The 14,743-nt window shown below is 48.3% G+C and overlaps 2 protein-coding genes across 2 annotated transcripts in view; one reads left to right on the top strand and one right to left on the bottom strand.

Annotated features, from left to right (window-relative positions):
- The first annotated feature begins 239 nt into the window (after positions 1-239).
- Positions 240-3,602, top strand: LOC138366235 (mucin-5B-like). The gene is made up of 2 exons (XM_069327161.1): positions 240-565; positions 3,467-3,602. The coding sequence occupies exons 1-2, from the start codon at positions 240-242 to the stop codon at positions 3,600-3,602; spliced, it is 462 nt and encodes a 153-aa protein (XP_069183262.1).
- Positions 3,603-7,053: 3,451 nt separating this feature from the next.
- The window catches only part of ODA-Dnal1 (Outer dynein arm dynein axonemal light chain 1), a 38,098-nt gene continuing 30,408 nt past the window's right edge, over positions 7,054-14,743 (bottom strand). Inside the window, exons 5-6 of the mRNA XM_069324502.1 lie at positions 13,890-13,980; positions 7,054-8,825 (exon numbers count right to left, since the gene is read on the bottom strand). Coding sequence (XP_069180603.1) covers positions 8,644-8,825; positions 13,890-13,980 — 273 coding nt within the window. The 3' untranslated portion in view covers positions 7,054-8,643. The remainder of the gene's footprint in view (positions 8,826-13,889; positions 13,981-14,743) is intronic.

A 14,743-nucleotide genomic window follows, 5' to 3' on the forward strand; every position in this document is an offset into this window, starting at 1 on the left:
TCACCACGCTCACCACGCTCACCATGCTCACCATGCTCACCATGCTCACCACGCTCACCACGCTCACCACGCTCACCATGCTCACCATGCTCACCATGCTCACCACGCTCACCACGCTCACCATGCTCACCATGCTCACCATGCTCACCATGCTCACCACGCTCACCATGCTCACCATGCTCACCACGCTCACCACGCTCACCACGCTCACCATGCTCACCATGCTCACCATGCTCACCATGCTCACCACGCTCACCACGCTCACCACGCTCACCATGCTCACCACGCTCACCATGCTCACCATGCTCACCACGCTTACCACGCTTACCACGCTCACCATGCTCACCACGCTCACCATGCTCACCATGCTCACCATGCTCACCACGCTCACCACGCTCACCATGCTCACCACGCTCACCATGCTCACCATGCTCACCACGCTCACCATGCTCACCACGCTCACCACGCTCACCATGCTCGCCATGCTCGCCACGCTCACCATGCTCACCACGCTCACCATGCTCACCACGCTCACCATGCTCACCATGCTCACCACGCTCACCATGCTCACCACGCTCACCACGCTCACCATGCTCACCACGCTCACCATGCTCACCACGCTCACCATGCTCACCACGCTCACCACGCTCACCATGCTCACCACGCTCACCACGCTCACCATGCTCACCATGCTCACCATGCTCACCATGCTCACCACGCTTACCACGCTCACCATGCTCACCATGCTCACCACGCTCACCATGCTCACCACGCTTACCACACTTACCACGCTCACCATGCTCACCATGCTCACCATGCTCACCACGCTCACCACGCTTACCACGCTCACCATGCTCACCATGCTCACCATGCTCACCACGCTTACCACGCTCACCATGCTCACCATGCTCACCACGCTCACCATGCTCACCACGCTCACCACGCTCACCACCCTCACCACGCTCACCATGCTCACCATGCTCACCATGCTCACCACGCTCACCATGCTCACCATGCTCACCATGCTCACCACGCTCACCACGCTCACCACGCTCACCACGCTCACCATGCTCACCACGCTCACCATGCTCACCATGCTCACCACACTCACCACGCTCACCATGCTCACCATGCTCACCACGCTCACCACGCTCACCACGCTCACCACGCTCATTATATTATTATTATTAACAATTAACAACGTCTAATGTTTTCTTCATCAAAACAGTACAAACTCGTGGGGCTTCATCCCCATCTCGTCCTCGTAACTATATTGTATATATAAGTAATATATATAATGTATAAGTAATATATAGTATATATATAAGTAGTATAAGTAATATATACTGTATATGTAAGTATACTGTACTATCTATCCTCTTGGCTTCCTCCCAGAGGAGAACAAATCTCTGGCCATTTTCTTTCCACATAAAATAATCACGTCCTCAATCTTAACAAAAAGCTTTTTTTTTATCTTGTCTTTCTAAAAAAAGTATGTGGAAAATTCTCCACACCTTTTGCTCTTATTAACCACTAACCTCTTGGCTTTCTCTAACAAGATAACTTAAATTTTAACAATTTCTTTCTCCATCATCCAACAACAGCTGTCATTGGAGAAATAGCTACCCAAACTTTTAACCCTGTTGGTCAACTACCCGTCAACAGTCACTGTGCAAAGTTGGGTTGAGGCTAGACTCTGTCCTTAAGACTACCGCACAAACAAAAAGACATCCTCTCTTATACATATATATTGTGAAACGCTTTGATGGTTTGGCGGTTAGTGCAGCAGCGGTAGTGGTAGGATGACAGAACCTTAGTGACGTGTGTGGAGAGCAGTGGTAGTGGTGTAAGGTGGTAGTTGTGGTAGCATTGGTAGTGGTGGTAGCGTTGTATGGTGGTATCAGTGGTAGTAATCACCTAGCTGTGCTTGCGGGGGAGGGGAGTAGAGCTCAGGCTCTTTGATCCCGCCTCTCAACCGTCACTCAACTGGTGTACAGATTCCTGACCCTACTGGGCTCTATCATATCTATATTTAAAACTGTGTATGGAGTCAGCCTCCATCACATCACTGCCTAATGCATTCCACCTGTTAACTACTGTGATACTGAAAAAGTTCTTTCTAGCGTCCCTGTGGCTCATTTGGATACTCAGTTTCCACCTGTGTCCTCTTGTTCGCGTACCACCCGTGCTAAACAGTGCATCTTTATCTACCCTGTCAATTCATCTTAAAATTTTATATGTAGTAATCATGTCTCCCCTAACTCTTTTGTCTTCCAGTGTCGTGAGGTTCAGTTCCAGCAATCTTTCCACATAGCTCATACCTCTCAGCTCGGGGACTAGGCTGGTGGCATACTACTGAACCTTTTCTAATTTCGTTTTGTGTTTGACTCGATGTGGACTCCAGGCCGGAGCCGCATATTCTAGTATTGGGTCGACATATGAGGTAACAAGGTTCTGAATGATCCCTTACACAAGTTTCTGAAGGTAGTTCTTATGTTCGCAAGCCTTGTATCGCCGCTGATGTTATCCTTTTGACGTGGGCTTCAGGGGACAGGTCTGGTGTGATATCAACCCCCAGAGCTGTCTCTCGTCCTGACTCCTGAAGGATTTCCTCTCCCAGCTGATACCTTGTGTTTGGCCTCCTGCTCCTACGCCTATCTTCATCATTTTGCACTTGCTCGAGTTAAACTCTAGTATTGTTTTTTCTTTATTAAATAATATACAATATAGTGATTATATTTGCAATATTTACAAGGGAAAATATTACATTTATATGTAGTTTACATAATCCTCAGTAAACCAATTCTCCATATCATCACCGAGCAGGAGTTGTAAACCCCAAATGTTATATTTGATCCTGCATCGCAAGAACCTCAATATTTTATCTACTGAGTTACTCTCCTGCCTGTCTATCCACACACAAAAAATGTATTCATAAACTAGCATAATTATTGTATTGTTAATTTTCTTGCATGTTATGTCACTACGACACATTAAAAACCTCATTAACTCCACTTTAATAGTTGGTCCACATAAAACATTAAACGTGTCTGTAATCCAGTTTACAAGAACAACTTCCTGCTTACAGAAACAAAATATATGCATATTATTATTCTCAGTTTCAGTACATTGGTCACACCTTTTGTTGTCCTTAATGCCCAACATCAACAACCTATTATTAGTAGGGACGGAGGGAGTTATGAGGAGAAAGCGCTAAGCCATTATGACTATATAGGACTTGGAAGGGAATCAGGCTAAGAATTTGGGGATGGGACGGTGGGGGAAGGAATGGTTCCAACCACTTGGACGGTCGGGGATTGAACGCCGACCTGCATGAAGCGAGTAGTAATGCATGCATGCTCTACCGTCCATGCATAAGTGGTTGGGCTTCGTTAGTAGGGAGGGTCTCATGAATATAACGATACAATAGTTTACATTGTTTTGGGGTAATAAATTTAACATGAAGGTTCGCCCATCTTACTCGCCAGTTAAAGAGTGGATATGCCTCCTCTACTCTAGGAACTATATGTGGCAGTAGAACATCATACACGTCTTTACTCTTCATCATTAAAACAAAACTTCAACATTACAAATCCGCCTGAGAACATTAACTGCACACGAATACAAGTTGACCAGACCACACACTATCAGTGTCACTAGAAGTAGTGACAGTGGTGCATGGTAGTATACTCTGGCGTATGTATAAAGGTAAGGTCAGTATACTCTGGCGTATGTATAAAGGTAAGGTCAGTATACTCTGACGTATGTATAAAGGTAAGGTCAGTATACTCTGGCGTATGTATAAAGGTAAGGTCAGTATACTCTGGCGTATGTATAAAGGTAAGGTCAGTATACTCTGGCGTATGTATAAAGGTAAGGTCAGTATACTCTGGCGTATGTATAAAGGTAAGGTCAGTATACTCTGACGTATGTATAAAGGTAAGGTCAGTATACTCTGACGTATGTATAAAGGTAAGGTCAGTATACTCTGGCGTATGTATAAAGGTAAGGTCAGTATACTCTGGCGTATGTATAAAGGTAAGGTCAGTATACTCTGGCGTATGTATAAAGGTAAGGTCAGTATACTCTGGCGTATGTATAAAGGTAAGGTCAGTATACTCTGGCGTATGTATAAAGGTAAGGTCAGTATACTCTGACGTATGTATAAAGGTAAGGTCAGTATACTCTGGCGTATGTATAAAGGTAAGGTCAGTATACTCTGGCGTATGTATAAAGGTAAGGTCAGTATACTCTGGCGTATGTATAAAGGTAAGGTCAGTATACTCTGACGTATGTATAAAGGTAAGGTCAGTATACTCTGGCGTATGTATAAAGGTAAGGTCAGTATACTCTGGCGTATGTATAAAGGTAAGGTCAGTATACTCTGACGTATGTATAAAGGTAAGGTCAGTATACTCTGACGTATGTATAAAGGTAAGGTCAGTATACTCTGACGTATGTATAAAGGTAAGGTCAGTATACTCTGACGTATGTATAAAGATAAGGTCAGTATACTCTGACGTATGTATAAAGGAAAGGTCAGTATACTCTGGCGTATGTATAAAGGTAAGGTCAGTATACTCTGGCGTATGTATAAAGGTAAGGTCAGTATACTCTGCCGTATGTATAAAGGTAAGGTCAGTATACTCTGGCGTATGTATAAAGGTAAGGTCAGTATACTCTGGCGTATGTATAAAGGTAAGGTCAGTATACTCTGGCGTATGTATAAAGGTGAGGTCAGTATACTCTGGCGTATGTATAAAGGTAAGGTCAGTATACTCTGGCGTATGTATAAAGGTAAGGTCAGTATACTCTGACGTATGTATAAAGGTAAGGTCAGTATACTCTGGCGTATGTATAAAGGTAAGATCAATATACTCTGACGTATGTATAAAGGTAAGGTCAGTATACTCTGGCGTATGTATAAAGGTAAGGTCAGTATACTCTGGCGTATGTATAAAGGTAAGATCAATATACTCTGACGTATGTATAAAGGTAAGGTCAGTATACTCTGACGTATGTATAAAGGTAAGGTCAGTATACTCTGGCGTATGTATAAAGGTAAGGTCAGTATACTCTGGCATATGTATAAAGTAGGTAACACGTATTTTACAAAAATAATCCCCTAAAGTATTTACACTACCTTACCTTTTACCTTTGTATTATTTCCTTTCTAAAGGTAACACATAAGATAGCCAATGACTTATGGTACACAGTCTCCCTATTCCACCGTCTTTCTTACCTTTACATAGTGTAGTCCGTTAATTGGTTGGTCTCTACCATACCATACATATCTATAAACAGTTTTGTCACTCCACAGCAATTTTCTTATCAGTTGGAAAACTGTGAGACAAATACCACACTTTAGACCAAATTGTGCAATTGATTATCACAGCCTTCTGAGACAGGGTTAATTTTCTATCTGACAACATATTCGTAACTGCTGTTATATTTCCACATAATACTTGCCAATTCGTAACCAATGTTGTTCCATATATTTTACACCAGCAAATCCCAAGAGCTTTAATAGACTCCACTACTTTGAACCATGAACCTGTCCAGGTAACTTTATTACACCAACTGCCAAGCCCCATCATACCAGTTTTGTTCTTGTTAATGACAGCACCTGTTGCCCTCTCAAAGTTGTCTAACTCATCCTGAACATTCACCACTGAGTCTTGTGTCGACACACAAGTAGTGGCATCGTCTGCATAGCCGACAACTGGAAGTATCACAACATAGGGAAAACAAGGTGAACAATAAAGTCATTGCGTTTCATTGCCAAGTAAAGTGGCTCTTGAAATATAACATACAATCATTGAAAGGGGACATCCCTGGTACAACTATTGAAAATGGTATACTCAAGACACCATTGACACACACGCTTCTCCGACACTGTAAAGCATACGGATCCAATCAATAAATTCTTGTGCCACTTCTACCCTATCCAACATTTCCACTACAAACTGAACATCAACACGACTACAAGAGTTAAACTCTAAACATTTGTTGGATCATTCCTCAATCTGCCCAGGACATCCTGTAGCCTCGTGCCGTCCTCCTCTGTCTTACTCCCTCGCATAATTTTAACATCACCAGCAAACATTGAGAGGAATGACTCAATACCTTCTGGATGATCATATATAATGGTGCATGGTAGTATCAGTGGTGCATGGTAGTATCAGTGGTGCATGGTAGTATCAGTGGTGTATGGTAGTATCAGTGGTGCATGGTAGTATCAGTGGTGCATGGTAGTATCAGTGGTGCATGGTAGTATCAGTGGTGCATGGTAGTATCAGTGGTGCATGGTAGTATCAGTGGTGCATGGTAGTATCAGTGGTGTATGGTAGTATCAGTGGTGCATGGTAGTATCAGTGGTGCATGGTAGTATCAGTGGTGCATGGTAGTATCAGTGGTGCATGGTAGTATCAGTGGTGCATGGTAGTATCAGTGGTGCATGGTAGTATCAGTGGTGCATGGTAGTATCAGTGGTGCATGGTAGTATCAGTGGTGCATGGTAGTATCAGTGGTGCATGGTAGTATCAGTGGTGCATGGTAGTATCAGTGGTGCATGGTAGTAACAGTGGTGCATGGTAGTATCAGTGGTGCATGGTAGTATCAGTGGTGCATGGTAGTATCAGTGGTGTATGGTAGTATCAGTGGTGTATGGTAGTATCAGTGGTGTATGGTAGTATCAGTGGTGCATGGTAGTATCAGTGGTGTATGGTAGTATCAGTGGTGTATGGTAGTATCAATGGTGTATGGTAGTATCAGTGGTGCATGGTAGTATCAGTGGTGCATGGTAGTATCAGTGGTGCATGGTAGTATCAGTGGTGCATGGTAGTAACAGTGGTGCATGGTAGTATCAGTGGTGCATGGTAGTATCAGTGGTGAATGGTAGTATCAGTGGTGCATGGTAGTATCAGTGGTGCATGGTAGTATCAGTGGTGCATGGTAGTAACAGTGACAGTGAGGGTGCAGCAGTGTTCAACTCACTGTCACGCCTCAGCCCGTGAGAGCCACCTCCCCCCCAGCCTCCCTCACTTAACCACCATAACAATTACACACACTAACCACCACCACCAGCCACTCAGGAGCCCACTTTCTACAGTGGTACCTGGCTGACGCGCTCATGTCTGTCAGCACCACCTGCTGACACATGTGTCGGGGCGACCCGGGAACTGCAGGAGAGCACGCCAGTCAGCCACCGAACACCATTCCTTGTACACCGAACTGACATTAACCACACCACCGTCTACCGGTACGGGGAAGTGATTGGTTACTGTGGTATGGATCAGAACACAACCACTGCAGGCAGTTACAGTGGTTACATTCGACTTAATCACCTGGAGAAGGAAGGCTGTGCTAACTACAGTGAACCAGGACCCCCGGATCATTAAGAGCCAGCCAGCGAGGTATAAACTATTGCGACAGTCATTGTTGTTCATTCATTATACGTGAGTGAGGTGGAGAGAAAGTAAAACTATCTATACTGATATAATAATAGATACTCAACACATGTAACTTAACTAAACATGTCAGGCTCTTTATTACATTAAAGTTCAACATTTGATTTATATAATATCAAATAAATTTGTTAATGAGATTAAATAAAAAAGAATCTCATAAACTATGTTAAGCTATCGGATCTTCCGACGGTGAAATCAGCTGTTGTTCTGGATAATTAGTGAGCCAGTTATGGCTCTCCCAAGATGGGAGGGGAGTACCTGTCAGGGATGGTGGACTTGTGGCACACATGGAGGTGGAGGCTGTGGTGCAGGCGGTGGAGGGAGAGTGGACCATGTGGACATGTTCCACATGGTCCACAAGTATAAGAGGAGTAAAATACAACAATTCTTACCATAGAATTCCTGAAGTATTTCTACAAGGCCTAAAGGCCAGGAGCCAGATTCACGAAGAAGTTACGCAAGCACCTACGAACCTGTACATCTTTTCTCAATCTTTGGCGACTTAGTTTACAGTTAATTAAACAGTTAATGAGATCCAAAGCACCAGGAGACTGTTTATAACAATAACAACAGTTGATTGGGAAGTTTTCATGTTTGTAAGCTGTTTAATAAATGTAACCAAAGCCGTCAAAGATTGAGGAAAGATGTAAACGTTCGTAAGTACTTGCGTAACTGCTTCGTGAATCTAGCCCCAGAATATGGATTACTAGAGTACAATTGTGGAAGAGTAGTCCGTGTAGTCCTGCTGGACTAGGTGGCGGAGGAGTCCATATGGTCCTATTAGACTTGACAGTGAAAGGGGCGCCACCGGTGACCTGAAACTGGAGGTGGTCGAGATTTACAGTCCCACCTCTGCTCTAGGAAGTTGAGAGAAATAGACTGAGTTTTGATGGGCTAAGGAAAGTCCTTGGGGGTCCCTTTATCGTACTAGGATTTGGAGGGGGAGCCTACGAAGTCCTATTCTTGGACTATTAAGTGGGGGATGGGTCCCTTCAACCCATGGGTCGAGAAGAGTTTATTTCTAGCATCCATGGGAAGCTAGAAGGAGGACGTAAGTTGTAACAAGTCCTTCTACTGATTTAGGAGGCAAGGGTCCAGTCCGCCATGGCTGAGATATGAGGCAGGAGTCCGGTCCGCTCTGGCTGTCTTAGCAGCCGGATCTGATGTGGTGGTCTTAAGGGGCAGGAGTGGGCTCCGCTATAGAGTCCTTCCTGCTCTGCTGCTGCTCAAGGATCAGCTCTTCGTCAACATCGCGGATGATGGGGAGGCCGTCGAGTTTCTTGAGCCAGGTGAGCTTGCGCTCCACCTCCGTCCTCCAGGTGCCCTCGCCCGAGTACTTCTCCTCCAGCGGGTTACCTGACGCCCACACCAACACTCTTAATAACAACCCGTCCTCTTAAAAATAACGTCACTTTTGGCTCGTATGCGCGATATGGCTAAATTTGGACGTAATTTGAAATGAAATCGACTCACAAAAGTGACGTTCTGTTCCGTTTTCTATTTGAGTCGTCCGGCGTACGCGCAGACGTTATGAGAGGACACTTTAAATTAACGTTTTTCATAACGTTTTGAAACTTTATGAGAATTTCCTGCCCACCTAACCTATCAGAGGACCCTTAACTTACTGTTGTTGAAAAAAAATCCCAAATTTATTTTCATATTTTTTTTATTTTCAAATTACGTCCAAATTCGGCCATACGGGCAAACGGCCAAAAGCGACGTTCTTTTTAAGAGGACAGGTTCTACACACGTCTTTATCTATCCCGCTAAAAGATAAGTCTATCTAGTATAGTGATTCCCAACCAGGGTTCCATGGGACACTGGGGTTCAGTCAACCCCTTTCTGGGGTTCTGCGAAAATTTGCAAAAGCTTGCGAAAATAAAAAAGGTAACTTGCCACTTTTTTTTGTAATCGAGTAAAAAAAGTATTCGTGTTTGAATGTTACCCTATTAATAGGTACGTTTTACTGTTACCTATTAATAAAGAAATGAAGCATTTTGGAAGTAGCTTGGCTAGATATTAGCGTGATAATTATTATTTAAGCAGCGAGGAGTTGACTTGGGAGGAGAAATGTTGCATTTCTCTTGCAATGAGAAACATTGAAGCACATGAGTGAAGTATTAATATATTGCTTGACTATGTATTGATAATGAATTGCTGTGTGTAAACAAACATTATATTTAACGCAAAATCATTACAAAATTTCTATACAATGTTTGTAACCAGTGAGCCAGATGTAAATGGAAAATGTTTGTCATGTTTGTGTTAACAGTAATTAGTATATAAATTATACTAAATCATTCTCAAGTCACAATCGACTTGAGAATGGTCCAGGACGGACCGAAACGTCGTCGTCCCTTCAACTTCTAGTGTGTGGTCTGGTCAACATACTTCACCCACGTTATTGTGACTCATCGCCTGCATAGTATATAAACATTGACAAAACATTCTCTTGTAATATTTTATACAAAAGTATGATTAAATTTACTCTTATCGAAGAGTAAATTTACTCATATCTTTTTGTAATTTACTTTTGTCGAACCTTACGTGTCGGCCAGGTAGGCCTACCCGAAATTTTACGCAATATCTCAAGGGTTCCTTTAAACGAACAAGATTGAGAATCACTGTTCTAGAACAACAATTTATCAGACTCTCAAAAAGAGTTAACAATTATAAGAAAATGTTAACCAAATTATGAAGTGCAGGCGTAGACACGTGAGGTAACTGGCAAGGATTAAGGGTATTCTAAATAATTACTTTGTATCTATATTTACTGACAAATAACTTTATATTTTATCTGCAGCTGAACAAATCTTCAGTAGGTTGTTGATGTTGTTAAAGATTCGCTACTTGGAACAAGCAGTTCCAAGTAGCACGGGCTATGGTGAGCCCGTAGTTCAGTAGGTGGTTATGTGGGTAAGTGGAATAGTTTAGTGGTTATCAGAGAGGCAGTTATTAAGCAAAGATGAATGTTCAAGTGCAACAAGTCTCCAGACTAGACGCAGTACGTGTCAGGCTTCTTAAGACTGTCGAGACCAGCTTAGTGCGCTCTTATCTTGCTTATGTGGTTATCATTGGGGTCGTTCAGAGTGCCGGAGTGAGGGGTGGATGGTGAGGGGTGGGTGGTGAGGGGTGGGTGGTGTGGGGTGGATGGTGTGGGGTGGGTGGTGAGGGGTGGGTGGTGAGGGGGTGGGTGGTGAGGGGTGGGTGGTGAGGGGTGGGTGGTGAGGGGTGGGTGGTGAGGGGGTGGGTGGTGAGGGGTGGGTGGTGAGGGGGTGGATGGTGAGGGGGTGGATGGTGAGGGGTGGGTGGTGAGGGGTGGGTGGTGTGGGGTGGGTGGTGAGGGGTGGGTGGTGAGGGGGTGGATGGTGAGGGGTGGGTGGTGAGGGGTGGGTGGTGAGGGGGTGGATGGTGAGGGGGTGGGTGGTGAGGGGTGGGTGGTGAGGGGGTGGATGGTGAGGGGTGGGTGGTGAGGGGTGGGTGGTGAGGGGTGGGTGGTGAGGGGGTGGATGGTGAGGGGGTGGATGGTGAGGGGGTGGGTGGTGTGGGGTGGGTGGTGAGGGGTGGGTGGTGAGGGGTGGATGGTGAGGTGGTGGATGGTGAGGTGGTGGATGGTGAGGGGGTGGATGGTGAGGTGGTGGATGGTGAGGGGTGGGTGGTGAGGGGTGGGTGGTGAGGGGTGGGTGGTGTGGGGTGGGTGGTGAGGGGTGGGTGGTGAGGGGTGGGTGGTGAGGGGTGGGTGGTGTGGGGTGGGTGGTGAGGGGTGGGTGGTGAGGGGGTGGATGGTGAGGGGTGGGTGGTGAGGGGTGGGTGGTGAGGGGGTGGATGGTGAGGTGGTGGATGGTGAGGGGTGGGTGGTGAGGGGTGGGTGGTGAGGGGGTGGATGGTGAGGGGGTGGATGGTGAGGGGTGGGTGGTGAGGGGTGGGTGGTGAGGGGGTGGATGGTGAGGGGGTGGATGGTGAGGGGTGGGTGGTGAGGGGTGGGTGGTGAGGGGGTGGATGGTGAGGGGGTGGATGGTGAGGGGTGGGTGGTGAGGGGTGGGTGGTGAGGGGTGGGTGGTGAGGGGGTGGATGGTGAGGGGTGGGTGGTGAGGGGTGGGTGGTGAGGGGTGGATGGTGAGGGGTGGGTGGTGAGGAGTGGGTGGTGAGGGGGTGGATGGTGAGGGGGTGGATGGTGAGGGGTGGGTGGTGAGGGGTGGGTGGTGAGGGGGTGGATGGTGAGGGGGTGGATGGTGAGGGGTGGGTGGTGAGGGGTGGGTGGTGAGGGGGTGGATGGTGAGGGGGTGGATGGTGAGGGGGTGGGTGGTGTGGGGTGGGTGGTGTGGGGTGGGTGGTGAGGGGTGGGTGGTGAGGGGTGGGTGGTGAGGGGGTGGATGGTGAGGGGGTGGATGGTGAGGGGTGGGTGGTGAGGGGTGGGTGGTGAGGGGGTGGATGGTGAGGGGGTGGATGGTGAGGGGTGGGTGGTGAGGGGTGGGTGGTGAGGGGTGGGTGGTGAGGGGGTGGATGGTGAGGGGGTGGGTGGTGAGGGGTGGGTGGTGAGGGGTGGGTGGTGAGGGGTGGGTGGTGAGGGGGTGGATGGTGAGGGGGTGGATGGTGAGGGGTGGGTGGTGAGGGGTGGGTGGTGAGGGGTGGGTGGTGAGGGGGTGGATGGTGAGGGGTGGGTGGTGAGGGGGTGGATGGTGAGGGGTGGGTGGTGAGGGGTGGGTGGTGAGGGGGTGGATGGTGAGGGGTGGGTGGTGAGGGGTGGGTGGTGAGGGGGTGGATGGTGAGGGGTGGGTGGTGAGGGGTGGGTGGTGAGGGGGTGGATGGTGAGGGGTGGGTGGTGAGGGGTGGGTGGTGAGGGGTGGATGGTGTGGGGGTGGGTGGTGAGGGGGTGGATGGTGAGGGGTGGGTGGTGAGGGGTGGGTGGTGAGGGGTGGGTGGTGAGGGGGTGGATGGTGAGGGGGTGGATGGTGAGGGGGTGGATGGTGAGGGGTGGGTGGTGAGGGGTGGGTGGTGAGGGGTGGATGGTGTGGGGGTGGGTGGTGAGGGGGTGGATGGTGAGGGGTGGGTGGTGAGGGGTGGGTGGTGAGGGGGTGGGTGGTGAGGGGTGGGTGGTGAGGGGGTGGATGGTGAGGGGTGGGTGGTGAGGGGGTGGGTGGTGAGGGGGTGGGTGGTGAGGGGTGGGTGGTGAGGGGTGGGTGGTGAGGGGGTGGGTGGTGAGGGGGTGGGTGGTGAGGGGGTGGATGGTGAGGGGTGGGTGGTGAGGGGTGGGTGGTGAGGGGGTGGGTGGTGAGGGGGTGGGGGGTGAGGGGTGGGTGGTGAGGCGTGGATGGTGAGGGGTGGGTGGTGAGGGGTGAGTGGTGAAGGGGTGAGGGGTGAGGCGTGGATGGTGAGGGGTGGGTGGTGAGGGGTGAGTGGTGAGGGGGTGAGGGGTGAGGGGTGGATGGTGAGGGGTGGATGGTGAGGGGTGAGTGGTGAGGGGGTGAGGGGTGAGGGGGTGAGGGGTGAGGGGTGGATGGTGAGGGGTGGATGGTGAGGGGTGAGTGGTGAGGGGGTGAGGGGTGAGGGGGTGAGGGGTGAGGGGTGAGGGGTGGCTGGTGAGGGGTGGGTGGGACAGCATGAGCCTCATATTAACAATTTCCAATAACCAGTTCGCTGATCAGAATAAAATGTTTAGACACTCATGGACACCATCACACATAAATATACCCCATCATAATGACAGCCATTGCAGCCAAATTAGCGTGTAACAAGAATGAAAGTGAAGTAGACCTATGTATCCCTATCTTTGTTGTCACGACTATATTGTTCCAAACACTCAGCTCTAATAGGAGAGAAATTGCTGACTCCCAAAGGCCTAAAAGCACCAGTATATAAAGCTGTTATTTGTTCAGATCTAATACATATGAATATGGGCAGCACAAACCGTGGAGCAGACTGTGCGACACAGTGGTTGCCAGGATCAGGTTGGGTTACCGTTACCTGTGGCAGGTGGCTACAGGTGACGGATCTCCCAATCCTGAGCACTCCAGGTGCAAACTCTGGGAGCAGGAACTGCGGCATGATCTCCCGCACTACTTTATTGAGTGCCCAGTTACTAGACCCTTCACACCTGCCGGCGTGAGGTACCTGGAGCTCTGCAGTCACTTTATTACCTCTCGTGTTCTTGAGGATATCCTCATAATGCCTCCAGAGGTTGCCAGTGTAGACTACTGATCACATGGCCCTGTATGACTAACCATCCTGTGTGGTGGGGACTGTTAGCATCACGTAGCTGGTTCTTGACGCACTCTGTGCTCCCTTTCATATAGTCCAGGGTAGCCGTATACTCGCAAATGTACCTAAATGTGTTGATGACAAAGTGAATGGTGAGGGGTAATGGGTGTGTATGAGAGGTGAGGGGGCCTATGATGATGAGAGAGTGAGGTGAATACTCACCAACAAAGTTCAGCTCCTCCAGTGTGGGCACTTCACTCAGCTTCATAAACTCAGACCAATCCTTCACCAGGTTGTTGGACATGTACAGTACCTGCAGGTGAGGGACCTTCATTACTCTTGCACCTGCAGGTGAGGGACCTTCATTACTCTTGCACCTGCAGGTGAGGGACCTTCATTACTCTTGCACCTGCAGGTGAGGGACCTTCATTACTCTTGCACCTGCAGGTGAGGGACCTTCATTACTCTTGCACCTGCAGGTGAGGGACCTTCATTACTCTTGCACCTGCAGGTGAGGGACCTTCATTACTCTTGCACCTGCAGGTGAGGGACCTTCATTACTCTTGCACCTGCAGGTGAGGGACCTTCATTACTCTTGCACCTGCAGGTGAGCGGACCATTACTACAGTCGCACCTGCTGGGGGGAACCATTACTACTCTCGCACCATCACGTCCAACAGCTTAACTAGACCAAGCACAGAAATAAAGTGACATAGACAAAGTACAGGAACCAGAGCACGGAGGCGAACCTGGAGATATTGAGGGTCCAGAAAAAGAGAATACAAGAGTCAAATCATAAGCAGAGAAACTGTCAATACCATAAAGAAACACTAAATATCAGCCCAAGCTATTGACCAGCAACGAGGGACGACGAAGTAATTAACTAAGTGGATAGACTCAAGTTGAGTCTATCCACTAGTCTAGTATGAGAATGTGGTCACATGTCGTCACAGGAGGTGTGGGAGAATGTGGCAGGAGGTGCTATACGTCCTGTGGGTGATGGAGACCTGACACGGGGGCACGGAGGAGGAGACCTGACACGGGGGCACGGAGGAGGAGACCTGACACGGGGGCAC

The sequence above is a fragment of the Procambarus clarkii genome, chromosome 2 (assembly GCF_040958095.1).
Source record: "Procambarus clarkii isolate CNS0578487 chromosome 2, FALCON_Pclarkii_2.0, whole genome shotgun sequence".
NCBI classification, from domain to species: Eukaryota; Metazoa; Arthropoda; class Malacostraca; order Decapoda; family Cambaridae; genus Procambarus; species Procambarus clarkii.

Coding starts and splice junctions, on each gene's coding strand:
- LOC138366235 (XM_069327161.1), top strand. CDS start 240: ATGCTCACCACGCTCACCACGCTCACCACGCTCACCATGCTCACCACG. Junction 566..3,466: donor ATGCTCACCACGCTCACCAT/GCTCACCACGCT, acceptor TTTAACATGAAG/GTTCGCCCATCTTACTCGCC.